General features: G+C 40.0%; 1 protein-coding gene across 1 annotated transcript in view; it reads right to left on the reverse strand.

Moving 5' to 3' along the window:
- Window positions 1-10,856: 10,856 nt before the first annotated feature.
- The window catches only part of GLB1 (galactosidase beta 1), a 42,379-nt gene continuing 26,505 nt past the window's right edge, over window positions 10,857-26,730 (reverse strand). Inside the window, exons 12-16 of the mRNA XM_051789218.1 lie at window positions 22,074-22,163; window positions 20,698-20,811; window positions 19,620-19,751; window positions 15,419-15,658; window positions 10,857-11,404 (exon numbers count right to left, since the gene is read on the reverse strand). Of these exons, the coding sequence (XP_051645178.1) occupies window positions 11,144-11,404; window positions 15,419-15,658; window positions 19,620-19,751; window positions 20,698-20,811; window positions 22,074-22,163 (837 nt within the window). The 3' untranslated portion in view covers window positions 10,857-11,143. The remainder of the gene's footprint in view (window positions 11,405-15,418; window positions 15,659-19,619; window positions 19,752-20,697; window positions 20,812-22,073; window positions 22,164-26,730) is intronic.

A 26,730-nucleotide genomic window follows, 5' to 3' on the forward strand; every position in this document is an offset into this window, starting at 1 on the left:
AGATGCACTGGCTAATGATCAACACCTTTTAACCCCAGACTTTGATATGCATTTTGTTTCAGCTTTAGACTAAAACTATTTTAGAGTAAGCACAGCCTATTTGTCAACATTACCGAAATAAAATATTTCATCATTTCTGCTCTGAATTCTTGTTATAATTTTATTCTGATGGGGGAAATAATTTCAGAAGTCCTCATGTAACCAAAAATTGTAGAAAAACCTCAAGGATTTGTCTTCTTTAACACACTTAAACAGCTTTGATAGAATAGATTCACCACATTGTTCAGTCAGTAGCTCATTCCACAAACCCATAGGAATGTGCCAGATTTTAGGAAAAAAGATAGCACGAGAAGCGAAATTTCAGTGACGACCGCTTTTGCTGAAAACTACCGGTCAAAAGCAGGATTTTTTTGCTGTTGGTTTTTGTTTTTTCTTTTTTTTTTTTTTAAATCTGCCCTTTGTTCATGACAATTTGCCCAGCAAATAACTTTTGTTGCTTCTATAGCGTAAAAGAGACTGCAGTATTTTATAGACTATCACAAGAGACTATGTGAATAAAATTTAAGTGATCAAACGTCACATCAACATTTATGAAAGGTCAATCTTTAAGTGATAACTATTTAGCAATTTGCATCAGAGACCGAGAAAGCAACGTCAGTACTAGATACCAAAGATTCTGCTGAATTTTAATTTGCATGATTTTTTTTTTGTTTTAATTCCAGGAATGGGTGTGTACAGAGGCAGAGCAACTATTACTTGTGTCATAAGCAGAAAAAAAAAGAAAGTCCGCCTTTTCTCTAAGGTGATTCACAATGAAGACCTCAATCACAATACGATATGACTGAATGCAGCCTGAATTTTCAGGAGGGCACATGCCCAATTCTTGAAGTTCACACCAGCATAATTCACTGCATATGTAGTGTACGATGTATACGCCTCCAGGTTCCTGGAAAAATGTAAAAAGAGCTCTAAAAATGTCAAAAACTTGTACAGAAATAGCTGCAGAAAAGCTGATACTGCCCAACAATGGAGCAAATAGGTAGCAAGTATCAGTGTTAATTTAAGTGACACCTAAAAAAATCTGCCATGTTTTCTAGACCAGAGACCAAAAGATTCCATAAAGTTACTGCTTTGGCAAAAGCAAAATGAAACACAGTGAAAAAAAGAAGAAATAATAATAATAGAAATCAGTGAGATCCATCACAGCCTGCCTGGTCAGTGAATGGCACACCTATAGGTGAGTGTACTCCAACAAGAGCAGCAGCTGCTGAGGACTCTGTAGGGGAGACCTCACGCAGACCCACAGCCAGACGGGATGTTTGAAAGAAAGTGTTTCTCCTTTGTGACTGCAAATGCTGACAGTCCCACTCAGACAGACCGCGGCTGGGGAGCAGAACATAACTGGCCCCAGCTGTGTTCATGCAGACAGTGGTTGTTTAAGAAAAAAGACATGCTTTATTACCCGCAGCTTAGTAGACGGCCTCCACTGTCTGCACTGGCTTCCTTATCATATTGGGCTGCAGACTTACAGCAGGCAGAAGTAGCTCAACCATGTCCCAGCCTATTGACTAGAGCTGATATGCCCAAAAGAGACTGTAGCACCTTTGTCTTTTACTTCTCCCTAATTAAAAAAAAAAAAGTTGTTTTTAAGGTTCTGGTTTCAGCCTTGCCAGGGATCTCAGTCAATTCCACTCTTGCATTTGCTACATAGAAATCAAAACTCTGTCTTCCTTTGTAAAACAAGTAATTTTGCAGATGAAAGCACTACAATGGAAGTTAATATTATTATAGAGATAAAAATCTGAGTATTCATTACTAGATTTCTTGCCTTGTCTCAAGACACCAAGAACCATGCACTGTCTTACTCACAGCACAGAAAGTTTCATCTCCTTCCACAGAAGATGAAAACAACTCCATAATGCATTATTCTAAACACAAGTCTTTGGTTTTGAGCAATTTCTTCCTAACATTTCTCAGTCAATGGGTGATTGTCCTGAATCATGAAGGTTTGCAGATTAAGCCCCTACCCCTTTTCGACTTGCTTGCCTCATTTACTCGAGGTTTTGACATTTGTAATCAGCAGGGAGTTTCACCAGTTTGCATGCACGCACTAAAACAGGTAACAGGAAAAAACAGGGTACTTTGCAAGACAGAACAGGAACATTCTTTCCAAGCCAAACCAGCAACACAATTTTGCATCAAAAGGCACACAAGCAATCTCCCAAATTAGAATACGCTACAGAGCACTGCCCAAGGCTATTGAACAGAGCTGATGCTTTTAAGTTATTTCATTTGCTGTATTCCAGTTTGCATTGCAGAGTGAGAACTTCAGAATTGTTTCAGCATTATTTTTGCAAACTGAGTCATGGCAAGCAAGCAGCTGAGTCAGCAGTCAAAGCTGAGTCTCTTCTAAAAGAGCTTAAATGCACTGAATTTCAGCTCAACTTTGTACAAAGATAAAGATTTCACCTTAAAGTTTCAGGTCCTGAAGCTCAAAAAGAGATGATTAGATAAGCTTTACTTCAAAAGAGGATACAGGGCCAGACGGACCTTAGTCAAACTCAGTGGCATTATTCTTTTATGAAAAAACAGAACTCTGTTAAATGAGAAAACGAAAACAAATACAACAAAAAATGTGAGCTGAGCTCTGTGTCTTTTCAAAGCCCTCAGTCTGAGACAAAAGCATCCTTGTGTGCTGCACCAAACCCTTGACAAACTCAGAGAGAGGAGAAAAGTTGGGAACCCCTGAATGTTCTTTCCCCCACCTTGCAGGACAAGTATAACAGCATGGCTGGATTTCCAAAAAAGGTACTCGCTCACCAGAAACCACAGTGAAACCAAACTAGGCATCATCTAACCTTATTATTTTGTGAACAACTGAAAACAGGTGATGCATATCAAGGACTGACAGAAACAGCATGGTTTCTACCTTGCATTGCAAGGATAAAATGGAAGACAAGATTATGATAAGCAGCCGGGGAGCAAGTACCAGCAGAACTATGGACATTCCCAGTCTTGTGGTCAGGCAGACTTTTTGGTAGGATTTGGATGTATTTTCCCTACTTTGCACATCCAGCCAGGGGAGCTGAATCTTTACTCCAGTTCCCCTCCTTTCTTTCATGTAAAAATTCTCCACTTGTAACTAAGAAATCTGAAAACTATAGAGCTCAGCATCATTCAGTTTTGCCAGTTTAGTCAGATGCAAGGCCACAGCCTGTAGCTGGAGGTACCAGAAGGGAAATTATTTTCCTTCCCCTCTCTGCTGCCAAGCTGCTTGGGTTTGAAAAAAAAAAAAAGAGAAAAAAAAACCAAGAGAAAAAAACCCAAACCCAAACCAAACCCAACAAACAACCCACTCTTTACCAGACATATTATTATGCTTTCCCTTCTGTCTTCACTAGACTTTGCCTCCAGGTAATGTTTTGTAACACTGAATATTCTTTTTTTGCTTATATCTCCATAGTGCTTAAACATCCCCTGTTTCAGCACTTTGTACTGTACCTAGAGGAATGGAGAAACAAGGTTCACACAAATCAGGTCTGCTACTGTAATCTCTTTTCAGTATCTTTGCACAGACTGGGTTTTTCAGAACTAAAAACACCTAAAAAGCCTTCTGGCTGATTTCAGCATAGCTGTCCAAGTTATCTTTATTTCCTAGGACAGGCGAACAAGCTTAATTTTGGGGTAGTAGGGGTATGTGGTCTGTCCCTCTTTTCCCATTAAAAGACATTAAGGGGTGTCAAAAATTTGGCTAACAATAAACCATCAACTGTCTCGGCATCATATAGTTTGAAAATTAGAAATGATCCATAGAAGCAGTAAATTGGGGTTTTTTTCACCATCTCTGAAGCCTTTGAATCAAAGCCAACAGACCTGAGAGGTTAGACTTGAAAAAGTTAAAAAAGGGCTGCTTGCTGCTAGTTGTTTCTGCTGAACTTTCTTCTATTTCAACAGAGCTAGACAGACTCAGTGCTTTAAAGTCAGGTCTGAAAGTGTCTATATTTGGCTACAGTCAAAGACCTGCATTGTTTTAACTTGAGCTTTTGAAGTAGATACTGCTCTGGATCAAAGGACCAAAAGAGCAGCATAGGAAGGCACGACAGCAGAAGGCACTGCTCAGACCAAGTTTTGCAGGAAATCATTGTGAGTTCATTATCAGGTTCTTGTGTTCTTCAGCACACCAGATCTACCTATTCATGATTAGTGCAAACCACATCCTAAAATAGAAAAAAGTAAAAAAGCTTGAAAGAAGATATGTGTATGCAGGATTCAGACCCATCTCTCAGAACCTTAAGTCTTTCAGAAAGCCTTGATGGTACACCAGTGTTACAACACCCAGAAATAAAATTTAACATGGAGAAGAAAAGAAAGGAGTGCAAATTTTTCCTCTGTGCTGTTTCTGTCTTATCCCATACATATCTGCTGTGAAAACAGCAACCAACATTTGCAGCAAACAGGAGAAAGGTTACAGTCTGAAGCTCAGCAACAGGCAGGACATGAGGAAGGTTAAGAGTAAGCCATCTGTTTCTCTTTCCTCCTCCTCAGTAATTCTGCCTATGATTCAGATGGCCCCTTCACCCATAGCACAGGAACATATCCAGATCCTGAAGCCATGAGAAACAACACACAGCAGCTGACATTCTCCCAAGGCAAGTGCTCTCACAGATTATTCACAGATTTCACAGAAAGTGCTACTGCACAAGTCCACAACCAGGGGAGACTTCTGGCTAAATTTGGAGTAGAGATCCATAAAGAGTGTTCATTCTGTACACCTGATGAAGACTGGTGGAACTTGCAAAATCGAACCTCTGAATGGGATTTGGAAGAAAGGAGACAGTTGGAAGCACAGGCAGGTATTTTTATCCAGTTTGCAAACTAGCAGTGGATTGGAGATTAACTCCATCTCAGACAAACAAAAACACATTGAAGGAAATTTTTTGAATTTCTCTACACATAAAACTTTCCTACTACAAGAGGAAGAATCAGCAAGAGTTAAGTAAAAAACAGGAAATAGAGAAGAAAAATTTCTTAGCTACAGCATCAGAGGCATGACCCTCAATTGTGAGGCATTTGCCCACACTGTGCCCAGATCCATCCTCTGGCCCACAACCACAGAAAAGACTGAAAATGCTCAGTTAATATAAGTATAGAAGCATGAGCTCTACAGAAGCACCAAGTTTAATAAAACTAGTGCATATACTTACAATGAAGAAGGAAACTTAACAGGAAAATCCTTTCAGACCGTAGATATTGGCTGCATTTTTCTACTGGATTTGCATTGGTATTCAACAGGTCCGCTCTACTTAACAAAGGCCCATTCTGCTATAGTTTCAAACTCAAATCCCATGTCCATTAAGGAGTCTTTTTTTCCCCCTCTTCTTTCCCCCCCCCCACAATTTTTAAAGGCTAAATTTTAGGCATGCAGCTGTAGGCACACCACCAAAGTGCAAGATTGCAATCTTATTGCGATGCTTGCACAGCGTCTGCTGTGAACGTGTGCTGGGGAGTCTCACGAGCTGGATTGTGCTTGCCATTACACCTCTGCAGAGTTAGAAGTGGGACCTTCCTAAGACCCTGGCTTGGGAGTTCTATATATACTTGCCTCCTGAGGGACAGGTGTATGTGCTAAAGCCCAAAACTTTCCCAATTTCTTGGCCATCAAGACCATATATCCTACTGAAAGGGGACTGCATGACCAAGGGCCTGAAATAAGCACTGGTTCTGTGAAACTTCTTGAGGTAACACACAATTTCAAGACTTCCCCCAGAACTGGGGAAGTTCATTACTCCCGTATTTAATAACATAACAAGCAACAGGGAATATCTTCTGAAAAGGGATTTTTAAACATACACACTTTATTCAGCAAAAGCATAACAAAGATCCCTGTGACATACGTTTCCAACATTTTTCCATTCAGCCCTTGGCATCGAGTTCCAGGATAATCTCTTTCTGCCCAGTTTTGCCTTCTCATTGAAGAACCTTTAAAAGAGACCCTATTCTTTTGTAGCTTCCAGTTCCTTTTGTCACCTGATCTGCCAGCCAGGACCTTGGGGTTAACTGCCATGTTTTTAAATCCCAGCCTGCAAGACAACTTTCTTGTAACTCGGTCATTTCTTTCAAAAAATGCTGCTGTAGCACTGGGACCAAGTTATTCAGGAGCTGGTCACCCTTTCACATCCTTGCCATGTCGTCTCTGTTACTCTGCACCTGTGTTACTCTGCAAATCCAGTCCACAGGGAGATAAAAGGGTAATAGAGAGGGCACAAAACAGCCTCAGAGCACAAATATATGCTTTGTGTTGGTTTTGGATAGTGAAAGTGATAACTGCTTTACATACAGCAATGAAGACTTCAGTTACTTGTTGACAAGTTTCCCAACAGTATTCACTGGAATAATTTGCCTAGGATAGACTGGAGTCGCCATCATAAAAAATCTTGAAGAATAGGTTAAACAAACACATTGGGAATAATATTCAGGATACAAATGATGTTTCCTTAGGTTAGAGGGGCAAAGGGCCAGATCAGCTCTCGCAAACCTTTCATCTTGTATTATCTGTTAAAATGATGTTCACAGTCTGGAAAAGACATACAAGAACAGATTAAAGAGAAAATATGGGGACTGCAAATCTTTCAGCAGCTCCTTTGGGAAGTCATGTTAGAGCATTTGCAAGTGAAAAAAGGGAGGATGATGAGCAACTGCAAAGTCCCGTAACAGAAAACATTCTCAAGTAGCTTCCTGCAGGTACAGACAGAAATGGTTAGTAAATAACCAAGCTGCTGCCAGAGGCTCAGGTTAGGATCTGTCAGCACTGTGAACTACTTGCTCAAATACGGATGGATTTTCAGGAAAGGTATCCTAGGAAAAGTGTCAGAATATCCATTTTACACACACAGAGGTGCTGTTATCCCCAGTGATTTTAGGATATCCAAAATGAGAAACAAAGGGACTGCAATAGCCTGGAGTCAGCCATCTGATTATATCAAAGGGACAAAGGCCATCCAAACAGAGCAGATTCCTTCTCCTTGCCATCCAAACTCAGGGTTTAGTTAAGAGGATGCTTTCTCAGCCTGTAAAATACAGTATCACCTCCTTCAGAGCACACTGTAAACCACAGTATTGTTCTGCAATTGCTATTTTTGAACACCTGACATAGCAACATTATGAACGTAAGGGATAGAGTAGCCTTGCACATAGGTTAAGAAATACAATTCATCTATATAGTGCACACTATTCACAAGTGTATGTTCTTCTCTTTGCTCATTCATCCCAAATAATCACATTTAAAGGCCTTCATTCATGCACAGGCAGGATTACAGTCTAAGTTTACAAACTCCACTCCAGGGTTGAAAAAAACCCACAAACATCTGTGCTGAGCCCCTGCAGCTAAATTTTACACGCCCCTACAGAATTGCAAGGATCCACATACCCTCCAGATGGCACCAGTACAAAACCTGCTTTTTACAGACTGATTCTGACTAAATCCCGGGTTTGCACTGACCACCAAAATCAGAGAATGCTGTGCTCATTACTCAACTGCTGTGTCAGCAAAGCACTTGCACATTCCCAAGGAGATGCAGCAGGGAGGATTTGAGGACCCACAGTTTTAGTATTAGGAACATTCCTTCTTCCCAGGCCTTCAGGAGGCAGCTGGCTCCACCACACAGACCATCCCGCTGAACTTCAGCACATGGAATAGTTCATACAACTACACCACAGATACTAGCCAGGGATCTGACAATACTTTCACACCACGCCTTTCAAAAACAAACTAGACACACCAGTGTCTTGCCCACTGGGTCAAGGTGAACCAGGTAACTCCCCACAGCTCCTCTTATGCATTTTCCCTCAGTCAGAAGGTTTCATTCTGATTTCATTTCCATCTCGGACGTGGTTGACAGAACCTATCTGAGGATAGGTTAGAAAAACTGACCCGCCTGAGACTGCAAAGGAGCAAATGCCACGCTGTCCTGTTTTGTGTCACATACTCAGTCCCAGCAGGACTGCATGCCAAGGCTAGGAAACACAGGATAAGTCCCAGCCACGTAGTAGCAGCAGTGTGTGGGCACAGTGACCCTGTGTGCAGCACGGGCAGGGTAGAACACCCTGCTACAGCACATACAGACACAGCCTTGGGTAAAGCAGCAGTAACTGGCAAAGGTTCTTCTCAGTAGTGCTATATACTCTGAGGCTCCTTTGTCACAGGGACCTCTCTTCTGCACAGTCAAATACAATCTCTAGCAGTGTTTCATGTAGGTAGACCACGATTAGGAATCAGGGCCACAGCTCTCAGGTCTTTTCTGTAGACAGAAGACCACTTCACTGAAAGCAGTAAATAGGCAGGTGTGTCAATGAAGCAGCCTAGAGCCCTACTTGAAAAACTTTAAAATCATTCTTTCCATGTTGTTATTGTTATTCTTAGATCTAATCAGAGGTATGTTTGTAATTATTGATACAAAACCTTTTTACTTGCAATACTACACAGTTATGGCAACAAGTGAAGAAGTTTCATGGATACACTATGTTTTCACAAGTACAATATAAAGCAAAATGGAGTGAAAACCAAAATTCTGCTCTCCTCACAGCACTAACTGCCAGAAAAATAAAAATACTCCTGGTTATAAAGCAGTGAACTGTTGTAGAAATAATACATAAATGTGTCATTCTGCACACAGTTGGAAATAACTTTTCTAATTTTTAATAACTTTAATTAACCTTTTGATTAGTTGTTTTAATTAATCATAGATGCTGTGTTAGGCCTCAAATCATTTTTACCCAGTGTTTAGCAAAAAATTGTTATGAGCTACTTTTGTGAGAACGTAGCTTGGGAAAAGTACTAAAACTTTAAGTTTTGTTACACTAACTTTGATATGGTTCAGTGAACAAAGCCTGAGAAAGATGTGCTGTTGAAGCGAGACATCTGGAATGAACTATAAGGACATTTTGCAGAAACCAGCAGATAAAGAAAAGAATAAACAAATAATTCAGTATACGTGCTGGACGGTCCCTACCAGAGGAGAAGGATACTAAAAAGACTAAAGATGTGGACTTAATTAGCATAGAAAGTGGGAAATTAATAAGCAATAGAAGGTAGAATACTAACTAATGAAAGAGAATTCTGTAATTAAGAACCAATGAATATTAATTTGTTTGTTAAAAATGTATGAATAGGTGAAAAAGTGGTGTATTGGTGTCTGTGTAGAAGCAGGAGTTTTGTCGGCCACATACACCCCCAGTGCTGCAAATAAAGTAATGCCTTGCTTTCTAACAACTCTTCGAGCCACAAAACCCATAACTAATTTGCAACTAATTCTGTTTCATTCCTTACCTTCAAAGCCTGGATCTGAGGTAATTAATTCTTAATAATTAACTGCACACAGAGCATGTTCCAGGGTCTCCATAGGGATGGTGCCACAAAAGAAAAATTGTGTGCAACTGCCGTTTTTTAACACTAAAAAGGCAACTCTGTAATTGCCTTTGAACACCAAAAAAGGCAATTCTAGGGTCAGTGCAGACCACTTTATTCCAAGAATGAAGTGTGTTTGGTACTGAACACACAGTCCTCAATCATCAGAATTGGCATTTGAGGTGAGAAATTACAAGTACAAGCTCTGTCTCGGGTGAACCACATCAGTCTGCTCTGAAAACCCATCAAACACGTCAAACACGGAGCAGACCTGAAGTAGATACTGAAGCTCCTTTTCACCGCCTTCTCTGGTGACAGTATTGATCCTTATCAGCTGAGAAGAAATAGTCAGGTTTTTGCATTGGTCATCTCAGAAAACAGTGGCACTTTCAGTGTCCACTCAGCTCATCACAGCTACTTCATTTTGTTTACTTTGTACACATCTTCATAACACAGAAAATAAATAAGATGTCAACAAGAATAACTCCTCATCCGTAGAGACTTTACAACCTCATTTCTTCCTTAGTACTGCTAATAATTGTTCCTCCTCCCTTTTTTCCTTCTCAAACACACAGAGGAAAAATTTAATCTTTAAAGAACCATTTTAATAATGTCAGACAAAAATCAAAGTAAGAAACCACTGATTATGAAAATACTTGATTCCATCATATTCTGTTGTTTAAATATCACCAAGGAGTTTTCATGACTGACATCAAAACCATAGGAATCAAAAAGAAGATTCTGTCTGCTCTAGAAAGTCAGCTGTACTGACAGAGTTTGTGCACCTTTGCAAATATCAGGCACTTACAAAGACCATCAGTTTACTGGAACAAAACAGATAACTAAAGAGAAATAAATTTCTTTAACTCAAAACATTCCACTTCCAAGGTGCTGGCCTATAAAAAGCAGGTACTCCATGTCCATTAGGAAAAAAAAAAAAAAGAAAATAAACATAAAAAGGATATATTAGAGGAAAAATGGCTCATTTTAAACCTACAGGTTAGTTAGAGGCCAACCAAAACAGTCTAAATTTTTCATATGTCGTTGTACTTCTCAATTTACTTTAAGTTTTCAGGGATAGCAGAACAGAAGCAGTAAACTGGCTTTCTAAGAGGGGACAGATGCAGACTACAAGGTCCCTCTCCATTTTACTGCTGTTTGGACCAGCTCCCATAAGAAACCAACTAAAATTTTCCCAAAGTCACTTGTACAGAGGTCATTAAAAAAATGAGGTCCACTCAATGCTGGCAGTGAGCCCAATCAGACTAAAACAATGTTGATACTAACCAGGTGAAAAAAGAAGCTAAAAGTGTCTTGTCTGTTGGCAGCTCTGAGCTACCAGTCTCACAAGTGAAACCAGTAAGCCAGCAGGGGCTTACATGGCTTACATGGCTGCATCCCTTTTGTAGGCTCCTCTCTAGCTGCAAAACACAGTAAAAAAATAAAAGTGTAAGAAGGTTACTGTAGTGCAAGCAGTGTACATTTTTACTAGACTGATGCAAACATTACCTTCCAGTTGAGTTCAATTTCACAGTCCAAGACAAATGTTAGAGCTGCAGCTTTTATTTTTAGAAAGAACTTCAATATTTACCTCTGAGAGATTTAAAAAAAAGTCTTTGAAGAATTTAAAAAGTTGCCTCAGCAAAGCAACTTCCCTTTTTTAAAGACTTGGTGTCAAATCAGTATGATTTGATGGAAAGGGAAGCAAAGTGGGGGAAAGACACAGAAACACTCAAATCATTATAGATGGGTCAGCCACATGTCTCTAACGAAGAGCTGGTGGTCATAACTTTCATATTGTAGGGTTGCATTGATATTAGGTTCATCTACAAATTCTATTTCGCACGCCTGAGTGCTGCAAGGAGAACTCTCCAGCTCCAAGACTGTTATGTTGTTTGGCACCGATGAAACAAGTACATTCCTTGGAACATAAAGGGTCAACTGAGGACCACGGGCTGGCCAGTAGCGACCAAGATTAAAGCCATTGATCCAAATTTGCCCCTGTGAAGAGAGAAAGAAAAAACAACAACATTTTAATAATTCGTCAGAGATCAAATGACAAAATAGCTTTGAGTAGAACGCTCTTCATATAGTAATTGAATTTCCTTCATCTTTCAGTTTGATAGAACACAAGGACAGAAAATCTGTTTGAGAAAATGCTGAAGACAGTCAAAAGAATCTAAATTCCCTGAGCAGTTAAAGCTATCATTAATATTTAAAAAGAAAGTGGTCAAATACCGCAGCAATTCCAAATGTGACAATACTTAGGAAAACAATTGCAGGTTCCTCGCACTGAATGTTTCACCAAGTTTAAGATCAAAACAAACCTGAAAATTGTATTTGCTTGAAGCTGATTGTTAAAAGGAGAAAAAACTCACAGAAGAAAAATGCAGATGCTAATTCTGTTGTGGCTCTCTGTGCAAGTGTAAGACTACACTACCTTGGTAGTCCTTTTCTGTTTCTGTGATTTCATGGAAAGCTATAGCTTGTCTAGACACATGAAACTCAGATGTCTCTTATACTTAAGTCAACAAAAGTACTTGTGAAATCACACTGCAAGAAAGTACTGTATTTTGCTGCGGTTACAGACAATCATTAAAATCTTTGGGGGTCTGCTAGTATTAGGTTAAATGTGGTTAACTTGGCATAAAATCTCCTTAAATTGCTTTTTATAGTTGAGGTGGTCAGAACCCCTAGTTCAAAATATTGTCCTAACATCATTAATACCTCAAGTTCAAAAGATTTAAAAAAATGGGCAAGGAGAAAAAGAAAAAAGTCAAACCAATCATTTATACGCCACAAAACAGACACACCGAAGTGACACAAATGCAGATTTTTCCAAAAGTCTATAAATTGGTGGGATGCAGAATGTTTAGTAAAACTGTAAAGTGACTCCTACTGAGTTCAGCTGAGTTTTGCTTATTAAGCAAGAGAGAAGGGAGAGCATACAACTGATTTGGATAAGTAACTTGCTTTTACTCCTTCAAAGTGTCTTTTCACCATATGTCAAACAAGATTTCAGCTTCAAGAAAAGGGATGGGAACAGATAACTGCATCTGTGTTTTCTCCTTTTGCTTTGGTCTTTGGTAATCAAAATATAGAGGAAAAACAAACTAACTCATACCATTGATGTGCATTGATAAAAATAACAAAATTGTCTGAATCAGTGGAAAGAAAGGACTTTTACTGAATTCAAGTAATTTCTAAAGTTTTCTGGAATAACTGAAATCAGAAAAATATTTTAAAAGGATTTATAGAGGCACAATTGTAACATGGTGAGTATTGCTGTTCAGGCTGTTTCAGAGGTATCTTTCTTGTGTTTCCTTTTTCAAGTATTTATGAAAACAAATTTTATGAAACATGCAAGAGAAGCTTTTAAGGAGTTAGTACATTTGCAAATGCAGTTCAGTTATTTCAGCTCTGTATCCACTTCCGTGGCATAAGATCCTATCTTGCATCGTTCTGCCAAGGTGTTAATAAACTTTGACCTCAAAATTTTTTTCTTTAATCAAGTTTATCTTTATTCAAACTCTCTACTTTGCTGCTGTAGTAGATTTAGAAGACAACATAGCATTAATGCCAACTCCACCCCCCCCAAGATTCATTAGTGTACCCACTAAACAGACAGTAGACCTCCTCCTACAGACACTGACAGTAAACCTGTGGGAAGTAGGTGTTTACTGCAGGAATCAACTGCATTATAGTTCAAATGCTGGCAGTATGATCAGACAGGTCTCCGTTTCTGATCTTTATCAGTCACTGGTTGCAACGCGTTTTTGCAGTAAAGCTATAAACTTAAATTTCTCAATTCCAAAATTGTCTTTATTAACACTGAAGTTTCTAAACACTGCGCACACTCAGGAATTTGTGTGCCCGAAACCAGCAAATTATGACACTACATACACTACCAGTGAAAATGTCTTAGACAAAATAAAAGAGGGAGAAACTGTATCTTCAGTAGCAAGATTTCCCTTAGCAGGGAAAGCAACTACAGCCCACAATTCCACATAACTCAAGAACAGTCCTGACTCCAAATCCTATTTTCTGTTGAGGAAAAAGAAAGGTCCAATAAATCTAACCATACATTCAGCATGTTTGCTCAAGGGCATCGTGATTCTTCAAGGGAAGGTGGAGGAGGTTTTATTACTAGTTAAGGGCTTAAAAACCACTGAAGACAAGCAAGCTACAACAATAGGGCATGACTCTCAAGGCTGCAATCCTTCCTTCCAGGTCGTCCACCATGCTATATTCCTTGCCTTAGTATGCAAAGGCAGAACCATCATTAGGACTATAAGTTTCCTTGATAAGTGTTGCTTCCATGGTTTTCCAACATCTCAAATATGTGAGTTTTAACCCCTATTAAGAATCCTTCTCTACACTTTGGCATCAGCAATTTATATAGTGCCACTCAAGGAATTAAGGCCCAGATACAAAAGGACTTGAGTGGAATTTATACCCTCAAGGCCCTCTGCCTTAAAGGTATTTGTTCATTGCTAAAGTTACCTGGAAGTCTCAGTTTCCACACCCAGCATCACGTCAGTCTTATTACTCTGGGATATCCTATTTAAAACTCTGGACCAATCCATATAAAGCTTGAAGGATCAATTCATCAGCTCGACTTACAGTTCATCTGGGATCTCTCACCATGACTGCTTTAGAGGGTATACAAACTATGTAAAACAAAGGTTTCTATAGGTCAGAGGAAGAGATTTTCACCAATATATAAGAATTCTTGGACTAATTTGCCATTTTATATATGAATTTGCCAATAGGCAGGTATGGCCACCACGCTTCCTAAAGAAGATTTATAACCAATGAGGTCACAGAATTTACTGAAAAAGTCTCAGATTCCAGTTGCCATGCAAAAAAAGCTATTTTTAAATTCTACTCAGTGACTGAGACATGCATATATATGCAGGAACAGGGACCAAGTCAGACTTCCTCATCCAAGCTCAGTGCCAGCAACACTAAGTGCCTGCAATGAACCACAGTCTTCTGCATATTGTGAAGTGCTTTAACCACTACAATACTGGTAGATAAGACAGATCAACAGCAACTCCTTCTCCCTTTTTTTATTTCCTTTCCTTTATTTTAATAGCAGTAAATTAATTGTTCCAGAGAGGAACAGTTTTGCTACCTAACACTGTCACAGGTACTTCCCTAAACCCTGGATTTAAATGCTTAGGCTTCCAAGAGGAGTGGCACTTCAGTGCACACATTCTGCTCCCTCTGTCCCCCCAGCAAGCTGAGCTGGTCCTTACCCATCCTGCGTGCTGGTGGTTTCAAGCATGGCACTGTGAAAACACACTCCTTGCTGCTCTAGCTATGCTCCAGCCCTGTGAGAAGTTCCCATTAACAGAGATCTGTCCCACAGCAGTGCTCCCTGATCCATTCAGTCCAGTTACAGGTAGCCTCCTCCATGTTATCTATGTATCTATGGGCACAACACCAGCAGTGGAGTCCAACCCTATGCTTTGCAACAGGATGTATAGTTCCTCACACAGCACTTCCAATATGTTCATAGGTACTTTTAACCATACAACCAGGAAAGTGTCCTGCAGCACATCACTTTCTCCAGAATAAAAACCTGTTACCTCAAGGCAAGTATTCACTTTCTTCCCTACAAAAAGGTGTTTCTGCTTCACATCTCAAGAAAAAAATACACAAAAAACCCTCTCACCACTAAATGCAGCCTTTCTAAACAGCCTGACACTTGATTTTCCTCACTGTTGAAAAACTAGGGTGGTTTGGTTGTGTTGTTTTGGTTCTTTTTGTGATTACTCCACTTTTTAGACCAATACCACATGTCTTTGGAGTGTGTTTCCCTTCTCTTAATATTTTATTTCTAGATTTACCTAAAGCAAAGAATCCATTTCTTAGTTATTTAAATATATTTGAAACACCCCACCACTACAACCAACTTCTACCCATCCAAAAGAGGTGGACTTTGATTGTCCACAGAAGTTTCGATAGCTTTCTAAGCAGACTTTGAGTTTTTACAGCAAAAAGTTGTACCTTTGTCCAGCCAGGAAAACTGACATAGGTGTCTTGTGGCAAGTCTGGAATCCCTCCAGGAATTGAAAGACTACCAGTGTAAAACGTAGGTACTTCCTCATTCAGCGGACTGCCAACAAATCTCTCCGGTTGATCAAAGAGAGGAACAATGCCATAGTTCACTGCTCCATCTATGTCTAGAGGATACATTTCCCATCCAACAAGTATATCCTGAGCAAGAGTTAAATTTGAAACTAGACCCTAAAAGGAAGAAGAAAAACCAACATCAAAATAAGATAATTAGCTTTTGTTATCGAAGTTATTTTTCTGCAACTATAATCAGGAATAAAAACTGAATCAAAGTACTTGCAACAGCTGGCTGCCAATCTGTGTATGAAAAAGCCAAGCATCTGGTGTTCACCAAGTTAGAAGCTTTGCTTAAGAATAAAGGGCTTCATTTGTTCTCTGTGAGAGATCTGTTACTCCTCAAAGTTTTAAGCTTTCATTGATACCCAAGAGTTTGTTTTCAAACTTTTTTCCTGTAACTGGGAAAATATCTATTTTGCTTTAACATTAACATGATTACAAAACCTAGGGCTTAACAAAAAGCAGAAGCAACATTAAGTATCATTAAGTCTGTGATACCATCATTTGGTAACACTGAGTCACTAACCCAAGACATTAACCTGCACCATACTAGAGAAAGTGGTATTTACTTCCTACAAATCTCTCCAGATAAGATAAAGTATCATAAAAACCAATGCACATGCCCAATTCAGTGAAATACTTTAAGCTTACAGTCAGCTTTAAGCCCACAGAGTCCCATTTCGTTTCCATGGAACCATGTACACATTGGTTCACAGCACACCAGGGTACTTGCACAATGAGTGCAAGGCAAGATAAGGCCATGATTTAAGAAGAATGAAAGAAAAATTAAGTCACCCCTGCACACATCCTAACTGTGTTATAGTAGTAGTTCCTAAAGTGGTATTTCAGTGCGATGCAAGGGGTTGATTTTAACTGCTTGAATACACCCTGCACAGAAGCTGTTTTTCAGCATGATTGAAGTTCTGTTGCAAACACCACATGTCAAACAGGAACAAGTAAAACCACAGTTTCTACGGCTTTGGAGGGCTGATACTATGTTGTGTGTCTGTTGTGATGTCTAATAAGCATTGCATTGACTCCACAGACCTCATCACCTGTACGAGCACTAACTGGTTTTCTCTTCCTTTACCTAAATGTCCACTTTGCAGAACAGGAGCTTATTTTTCTTATGTCAAAATAAAATATCTGCAGAGTGTTAAGTGACAAAACCTTTCTGTACAATCTAGACTCTATTCTGTCTAGTAATCAACTGAAGTAATGCAATGTCACTTTAGGTCAAACCTTCTAACCTGCCTCCCTAAGCTCATCCGTAGGCACTATGAACAGTGGGATTTTTCAAATTATATGAATTGCCTACTAAACATTATTACTTTGGTCTGCTTAAGAATGCACATTCAGTGGTCCAGATGTGGATATAAATTTTCGAAGTATAACTGAGACACATGCTGTTTTCACAGCATGTGAAAACATAGAAAAAACCAGAAACCATACTATTCATTCTTTTGTGTCCTTCAACAAGACTTATGTCAGAAGGACATTTTAAAACCAAAATCCTTTTAAGATTCCTTCACAAAAGCTAAATGCCTATTTTGATTTCAAGTTCAAAAAAGTGATAAAACTCCAGTCAAACAAAACCCTGGAAACCATCCTATTTGCTTAAAAATGTGAGGCTTCACAAGGCAGGAACTTCTTCAACTAACGTAATTTTCAAAAGCACAAAATATCTAAAACCCAAGGTATCATTATTTCCAGTTTTCAAAATCAACATAAACAACAGCATGACGGAGGAATTTCATGGGAAGAAGCAATGCACACAGTCCAAAACTACCTGAGAAAGGCTGCCTTTTCTACACAGAAGGATCCTGGTTTTAGAGTATTATTCTCACCAGGGACATGTCTCCTAAACTTGCTTTCACTCTTAAATCTTTAAACGGTTGAAACCCTGGTATAAGTGTGAATCTCAGCTCAACCACAGCAACACTGAGCACCTCCCTAATCCAACCTCTAACCCTCTATTTTGTTACCTTAATTTAGCATTAGGCACATAAGTTTCCTTATCACCTGCCTGTTATTAAATACACAAAAATATTGCTGCTCCTTCAACATGAAAGCAAAGCAGTGGGATACTAGCTTCCCTCTCCTACCACTCAGATAACGGTGAAGTTATCTTGAAGAGACAGCATGGACAGAGTTGGCACTACTGCTGCCCACTTGTGTCCTAATAATATCAAAAAAACAAAAAAAGGAATGCTGTGAACTCTACACAGCACAAACACAACACAAGACTGGCCTCTACAGCACTCCTCTCTTTTATCAACTATCACACAGCACTGGGGATCCCATTAAGTCTAAAACCAAAAAAGTTTACTTTTTGCCCCGCCCTTCCTAGTGCTATGTTAGTGGCACCTCCATGGTATTGGGTTTACATGGCAAGGTTTTGGTAGCAAGGGGGGCTGCAGGTGGGGCTTTTCTGAGAAGATGCCAGAAGCAGCCCCATGTTGAACAAAGACAGTTCCAGCTGACTCCAGGACAGACCCAATGCTGAGCCCATCAGTGACAGTGGGAGTGCCTCTGTGATGACATTTTTAAGAAAAGCTAAAAACCCCAAAACTGTGTAGCAGCCATGAGAGAGGAGTGAAGAAAAATGAAAACAAAGAGCCCCAGGTAGTAGAGGAGGAGGGGGAGAAGGTCCTCTAGGTGCAGGAGCAGAGATTCCCCTGCAGACAACAGTGACATAGCCTGTCCCATCACAGCCCATGGAGGTCCACGGTGGAGCAGATATCCACCTGCAGCATGAGGAGGATCCCAGGCAAGAGCACTTGGATGCCCCCAAAGGAGGGTGTGACCCTGCAGAAGCCTCTGTTGGAGCAGGCTCCTGGCAGGACCTGTGGACCCGTGGAGAGTAGCCCACGCTGGAACAGGTTTGCTGGCAGGACTTGTAACCCGGTGGGGACCCACGCTCGAACAGTCTGTTCCTGAGGGACTGCACCCTGTGGAAGGGGCCCATGCTGGAGAAGTTCATGAAGAACTGCACTCCATAGTAAGGACACACACTGGAGAAATTTGTGAAGGACTGTCTCTCATAGGTAGGGCCCCATGCCGGAGCAGGGTAGAGTATGAGGAGAAAGGAGCAACAGAGACAGCATGTAATGAACTAACTGCAACCCCCATTCCTTGTCCCCTTTCCTTGCTCAAGGGGAGCAGTTAGAAGAATCACAAGTGAGGTTGAGCCTGGGAAGAAAGGGTGTTTTTAAGATTTGTTCTTATTTCTCATTATCCTACTCTGTTTAATTGGCAATAAATTGATTTCCCTGAGTCAAGCCTGTTTTGCCCATGACGGTAATTGCTGAGTGATCTCCGTCTTATCTTGAACCACAGATTTGTCATTGTATTTTCTCCCCCTCTCCTGTCGATGAAGGAGCGACAGAGTGGCTTTGTGGCACATGGTTCAGCCAAGGTCAACCCACCACAGCCACTCATGCATGGAGCTGACAGTCCCAAAGTGCAGCACAGACCCAGAAGCACTTGGAAGCTTTCTAAAAATTATCTCTAACCTCTGACCAACCCAAATTTGAACTGGCGCTTTTGCATGGTGAAGTGCTTGTGAGACAGCCTTTCCCAGCCACACTGAAATTATTGCAAGGGCACACTGCTGACAAATGAAATGGGACAGGGAGAGATACAAAAGTGTATATATGTACATATACAAACCCCAAACCCACCAACCTCCCAAATGCAATCCCAGGATTCACAAAACTCAAAGTACAATCAAGTTCTAGACCAATTTCCAACCCATTTATGGAGTTTATACAAGCAGTTTTTGCACATTTTAAAATGTTAGGTACAGGCTCAACTCAATCTGAAAGTCTTGTGGGCGACACTGTAAGTGAACCAACAAAAAAAAGTTTAAAATATGTCTGGCAGTTTTTAATTTCACATTGATTTCAGTGACTGGAAAAACTCAAATGAAAACTAGTGAGTAGTTATATTCTGAGGTAAAGTTCCAGCTGTGTAATCCTGACCTTTTTGCTCTTTCTATCCCACTACTTTTATTTTAACTTGTGGAAAAGAATAAAAGCCATTACAATCCCATAACTCAATTGATTTTACTTACCTTAAAGTCATTATTGTATCTACCAAAGTTGACTCGGCCCATATTCTCTACCAAGAGGTCCAGATTTGCTCCAGCCCTTCCAGTTATATTTATCGTAAGTGATTTGTCCCTTTCAAGGACACCCTGAGGAACCTAGAAAACAACAAAAATACCCTGTTATTTGTTTTTTCAACCTGCATGAAGAAAACAAAAATGACAAAGAAAACAAAAATGACAAAGAAAAAAAAAATTTCCCGAACTGCTACGTCAATGTTCACATTTTGGTACACATCAAATAGATGTGCTAGTGAGTTTTGATGCACCTGATTCAAAAAAAGCAGGTTCCTAAATTTAGTCTACTGACTGAAAAGATTTTGGCAATATCAGTCATTTAAAGGGGTTTCATCTTCCAATTAAGCATGTATCAATATTTAGTTTTACTTGTTCCTATTCCCATAACATAAAGAAAAAAGAGCTTGACTTGGACATAAAGGTGATGAGAGTTCAGCGTAGGTCAAATATTAATTAAAAAATAGATGATGAAAGTCTGTGAATTTATATTAATTCTCATTAAGCAGGAATAAAACCCTGCTTATGGGGAGAAAGACAAATTTCACATTTGGTACAATAAACATTTTTTGTCCTGAAACTGTGATCAGAAGCCAGTTTCATAAGTTAAAACATAGGCTCAGGCTTTCTCTTCCTCCCACCCTCAAAGGAAAAAATAAGAGAATAATAATTAAAAAAAAAATCTATGGAAATACTGCAGAAAGCCACCAAGCATATATATCATTAACACATCTCATGAACCTGCAAGTAAACCCTTTCTCTAGGTCTTTTGCTCACTTAAGTCATGAATCTGTGTCAACATTCAAATTTCAAAAATGGCAAGATAATAGTCATGTTTTCTCAAATACAAACTTGAACATTTGGTATGAATTAACTATATGTACTTCCTTATTTCCTTTGTATGATTAAATAAGATCAGCGTTGTCTTGGTAATCTAGAGAAAGGAGGAAAAGAAACCCGTAGACTGCATCCATGACTTCCATGAAGGCCACTCCTGGCAGAAATGAACACCAGCAAACAATGCTTTTACCCCATCGACAGAGACATAGGCACGATCATGGACTCCGTTTAAAGGTGAAGACAGTTCCGTTGGCTCCGTACAGTTTTTTGGAAGTGTAGTTCTGTACAGTACAAACCCAAAATACTAGGAAAAGAAAAGAAAGAAAAAAAAACCCAAGCAGATTCATGAACCAAGTAATTCTGTAGTTTCAATTCAGGTCAGAATTAGAAATATCCCATATTTCTGCCTACGTAGCTGGATTCAAATGTTAACTTCCATTCACTTCAGATAGCGTCTATCACAGACACCATTTCAGATTCACTTTGACCTTTAGGTAATGAGTGTAAGTCCCCCAGAGTTTCCACTTTTAAATTTCATCAGAAGATTTATGTAACTTTACAAGACAGGGCACTCTCTAAGAGGTATTTCCTCAATAAAAACAAAGCAGTTAATGACCAGCAGTATTATTTCTTCATTAAAATCAATGAAAAGATAGCTGGAAAATCCCTTCATAACTGACTTCACCATCACCCACTGCCCATAAAGTGACATATTCATCAAATCAATATTCTCTAATATTATCTAATTATCTATTATCTTTATCTATCTAATTATCTATTATCTTTAAATACTGCATGGTTTACATCAGGGACATTTAGGAATATTTTTCACTATGTTCCTCATCAGGAACAGAAAAAAATGTCATAGCCATTACTGAGATCTGGACAGGTTGGAGAGTTGGGTGGAGAGGAAACTAATGAAGTTCAAAAAAGGTGAGTGCACAGTCATGCACCTGGGGAAGAATAACCCCATGCAGCTGTACATGTTGTGGGCTGACCTGCTGGGAAGCAGCTCTGCAGAGAAGGACCTGGGGCCCCTGGTGGACAACAAGCTGTCCTTGAGCCAGCAGCGTGCCCTTGTGGCCAAAAAGGCCAATGGTATCCTGGGGTGTATTAGGAAGACCAATGCCAGCAGATTGAGGGAGGTGATCCTGCACCTCTACTCAGCCCTGGTGAGGCTGCATCTGGAACGTTGTGTCCAGTTCTGGACTCCCCAGTTGAAGAACAACACGGAACTACTGGAGAGGGTCCAGCAGAGGGCTATGAAGATGATTTAAAAAGAAACCCAACAGTCTCTTAAAAATCTGAAAGTCAGTACTTCAGAGAGGAGAGAAATAAAGGTGGAAGCCTGGACAGCACAGGAAGAAGAAAACCTCAGGTGCAAAACAGGAGCACTGTAGAATATGGAAAAGCCTGCAATGCAAAAATCCTGGATACCTGTATAATACTATTACTTCTGTGCTGCGATAAGGTTTAACACATAACATAAGAAGAGTAATACCACGGAGGGTTGTTCAAATAAACTTTACAAAACTACTGCAGAGTGCCTACTGAAGGAATCCTTACCTGCTTTAGCTGAACAAAGGTCAATGGGTAAGTGCTTTTCACTGGTCCAGAAGGTGACAGCCCATCAAGAACCTCCACCACAGTGCCCACCTGCAACACAGAAAAGGCAGATATGCGAAGGTCAGTAAGTTCAGTCCAAATATAACAGCTTGCATACCACCAAGCCAGCTCGCTGCATCTGTCTAGAAAGTTAATAAATCTTTACATCATCCTTGCAGACACATTAATAATACAATACAGTACAGACGACTGATGAACTCTGAAAGAAACATGCTACATGTGGAGCAATGTTTTAAAAGAGTAGATGTTCTAAATTTGCTATGCATTCCTAAAAATAAAAATGACCCTTTATTATTTAACAAGAACTAACCCAGGACTTTCTCACCAAATTTCTATAAACAAACACAACTGCTCCGGACAATTATTAGAAAACAACTACGTTATCTAAATTTTGCTCAGTTAGACTCAAGGTAGGGAAAGTGCCACTGATATCTACTGAGTTACTCTGAAATCATTCTGAGCTAAGTAGGGATACAATTTGGTTCCATCAAGAGCTATCCAAGATGAATTTACCCTATTTAGTCTTAGATTATTTTAGAAATTTCAAGGCTGTCATTCAGTTGTCACATGTAAGTAGCTGGACTGATTTTAGTAAGACTGGGAGCAAGGTTTAGAGCAGTCAGATACATAAATACCTTGCTGAACAAGGACTTAGATGTGTACAATTAAATTGTCTTTTGTTGCCATCCCCAATTTCCTTTCACGATTACAAAGTTTTCTACCAATCTACAATTCTGTCTCGAAGTTCACGATCAATTTGAGGTTAGTCAAAATGCCCACAATATGCCTACTGTCTTACAAGCTCAAAAAATCAAATTTTTGCTGCAAGATGTCAATCTGTTTCACCAGAATTATCGTCACTGTTCAGTGGTGTTCAGTTCACATTCAAAATACTTCTCAAACACAGATTTGAGCACAGATCTCAAGCATTCTCAAATGCTTGAGCAAAAAAATTTAGGTTTTTACAGTCTTGTAAAACTGTACTGCAAGAGCATTCACAGCAATTCAAACTTCTGAGGCTACTTCAATAACAGAACTGTTGAACTTTTTGTGTGCATGCACAAAACCAGTGCTGAAATATTAAAATGTACATACAGCATTTTGCAGTGATGTAACAGAAGCCAGCATGTATCATCTATGTATGCATAATTAATTCTGCAGTATAGTAGTGGTTTTGGCTGGGATACAGTTAAACTTCTTCACAGTAGTTAATATGGGACTGTGTTTTGGATTCTTGCTGGAGATAGCACTGATAACACGAGGATGTTTTTGTCACTGCTGAGTCCAGCTTGCACAGAGTCAAGGGCTTTTCTGGTTCTCTCTCCACCCCACCAAAGAGCAGGCTGCAGGCGTACAAGAGGTAGGAAGGGGACACAGCTGGGACAACTGACCCCCAGTGACTAAAGGGATATCCCGTACCATATGGTGTCATGTTTGGCAATAGAAGCTGGGAGAAAAAGGAGGAAGGGGGAGATGTTTGGAGTGACAGTGTTTTTATCTTGGCAAGTAACCAATACACATGAACTATTCAAAAGGTGTGTGATGTGGCACTCAGGAGCACAGTTTAGTGGTGAACAGGGTGGTGCTGGGTTAACGCTTGGACGTGAGGATCTCTGAGGTCTTTTCCAACCTTAATGATTCTATGATGGAACCCAGTTTTCCTGGGGATGGCAGGACACTTCCCTGTGGATAGGTAGTAGTAAATGAACTTATCTCACCTTACTTATGTGTGCAGTTTTCACTTCACTTATGCCTGCAATTTTTGCTTTATCTACTAAACTATCTTTATCTCAACCCACATGTTTTCACACCTCTACCTTTCCGATTCTCTCCCCCACCTTGCTGGAGGAGAGCGAGTGAGCAGCTGTGTGGTGCTCAGCTGCCTACCAGGATTTAACCACAACAAGCATGTAGACACAGATCTAAACCAACTTTTAAAATGAGCTTATCTTAACTCTAGCTAGGAATAAGAAAGCAGAAGGATGCCATAAGTATACAAAAGGTAATGGTCATCACTACCTGCAGGTTGGGTCACTCTCACTAGCCCACAGCTAAGCATGTTCACTCAGGCAACAAGCCTGATGGTCACACAATGGCTTGCAAAATTTTCATGAAGGTAGTTTGCTCTTACATTTTCAGTTTAAACATTGTACCTAAAATAAGTGTCACCTTGCATAGAATAAAATTCCCCAAATATTCCATACTGTGTATGTGCTTATCTTGTGCTCCTTCAAGGGAGTCAGTAATGTTACAGCAATATGCAGGACTTGGTAGGCTACAGTAGAGATTGAACTACCAGGTCTTCTACAACAGCTGTAAAGCAAGAGATGCACAGACACTGGCAGAGTTAATTTATAGAACTAAACAACAAACCTATGAGCATTAATAGTCTTAGCCCAGGTGGACAGCGAAATTAGAAATGAATGTAAGCAGCATTAAGACACACACTGTCACTTAACGAGCTACTAACTGGCAATGAGTGCTGCTCTGTGCCTTGCTGAACTGAGTATCAGCAGCTTGTACATGTGGCTGTTTGACTTTAAGTTCCTGCTACCAAGGGGGCTTCTATTCTATTAATATGGTTCAACCACATATGATTCACTCAGGGACTGGGCAGGTAGAAGCTCGTTTCTTTGAAACATCAATGTATTACTTTTGTTCAGCTTTTCAGTCTTCAGTTGTGCGTACAAAAAAACCCCTCAAGATCTGGTCTTGCTGTAAGTTCCTGTTGACTGCTACTTAGTGGACAATCAGCATCACAACAGAAACCTAACAGTAAATTTAAAAATCACAAATATTGTCAGGAGTTTTTAAAAACAACCTGAAAAGCAACAAACGACTACTAATAAAAAATAGTAATACTTTAGAGCAAAGTATTCAAAACTGAAGTGTAAGACCAAGCATGAAAGAAAAAAGAAACAAAATAGCTCCAGCTGCTGTTTTGCCTTTGCTTGCCCTCATTCATCATCTTCAGCGCTTCTCTTTTGCATCTATGCAACAAGACTTTTTCCTTATCACCTGCTTTCCTGTCTTCTGGTCTTATATAACATCAGTGTCTCCAGTATCTTTTAATAAATTATATTTTTCCCACCCAGAAGGATTCTTCAAAATAATTTAATAGCTCAAACGAGCTCAAATGAACAACTGCCTGATGAGGGGAGTTGGTACGTAAAGACTGAATTGTCACAGAATATCTTGTGGGGAAAAGAATCAATAGAGAACAGCCCGCTCTGGTTACATGTACCTCTGTTATGTATAACATATGACTCCTGAAAATACTCTGGAGTCTCCTTTCCCTTTTCCTTTTTGAGAAAGTGACAAGGGAGTTGGTTCCCTGCAGTAGATTCACTGCTCTGGATAGCAGACGGTCGGACTGCTGGACCTCAGCTGCACAGTGAAGCTTCACACAGTACCTGTTTTAGCAGTGTCACTGCAAATGATATAGCTGGGAAGTTTACTATTACCAAAGCCGTGTCCTATTATTTAAAATATTCCCTCTCTGATATTCACCCAAATACATTCACTTCTCCATACAGCAAGGTGCATTGGACCTAGTCCCAGCAGGGGCTAGAATGGAGTTGGGAGGAAGGCTTTGGCTGGGATGGTACAAACCCTCTGTGATTTGAGACTCATCCTGTGCTGTGGGGTAGCCAAGCAGAGCAAACGGTTGCTGAAGTTAAGCAATGGGTCAGAGAGCAAAAAGCTGCTTTTTTCACAGAAAACAGTTCTGGAGGCTTTCAGTGCAGATGGCAGTATATGTACAGGCATGACAGGAACCTCAGGCCTGGCAGTTTACACGTGTGATCTGGATTCCTAAAACTGCTCTGTGGAGAGTAAAACACTTCCTCTCAATAAAGCAGGAAGCATAGAAGGTGAAGGAACAGGGCTCCCCATGTGATGGCCAGGTCAAAGCTGTGATATTTGAGCAAGTTTGGTCATCTGACTCCTTTGTAAGATGGGTGTCTGGATCAGGGACCCAGCAGCATTCATTTAAGGCATGAAAGAGAAAGTTCATCATTCTAGTGAAACTGGACAGCCTTATCTGAGAGCCATGATCCATGAGAAGATCAGAGCCAAAATCTGACAGCTGGGCTCCTAAGTGCAGGCAATCCTAAACAGCAGCCACAGTGGTGGATGTACTGATAAGAGCATATAATTAGTCACAACTGCCAGTCATTGCTGAACATAATATAGATCTATTTCAACATCACTGGTAAACCACTTCTTGCATTTAAGTATTTCTGCCCACCACTTGAGCAGAATGACTTGAAAATGCCTGCAAAGCCTTATCACTACCAAGTTTTGCAATGCTTCAGTTGCAGTACATAACAGATCAGATATATCGCTAACTGGAAAAATGGCTGCCAAACTGAATTACAAAGTATAACATCAGAGCATTAGGAGTTACTGTATCCAGCACACCAACTGCAGTAATCCTCCACCTCAAAATTCGTCTGTGCCCAGCAGAAGGAATATAGCCAAGTTCATACCTGCTCTCTCTTCTTCCCTTTAAACCACCCTCTTCACTCACTGCAGGAACCTACTTCTCAACCATATGTCACAAAAAATTGTCCTTGGTCCTAAAACAACGGGGCTA

This window comes from Manacus candei, unplaced genomic scaffold, assembly GCF_025592945.1.
Source record: "Manacus candei isolate 608988 ecotype Guabito, Panama unplaced genomic scaffold, ASM2559294v1 h1tg000026l, whole genome shotgun sequence".
In the NCBI taxonomy this organism is placed as follows: domain Eukaryota; kingdom Metazoa; phylum Chordata; class Aves; order Passeriformes; family Pipridae; genus Manacus; species Manacus candei.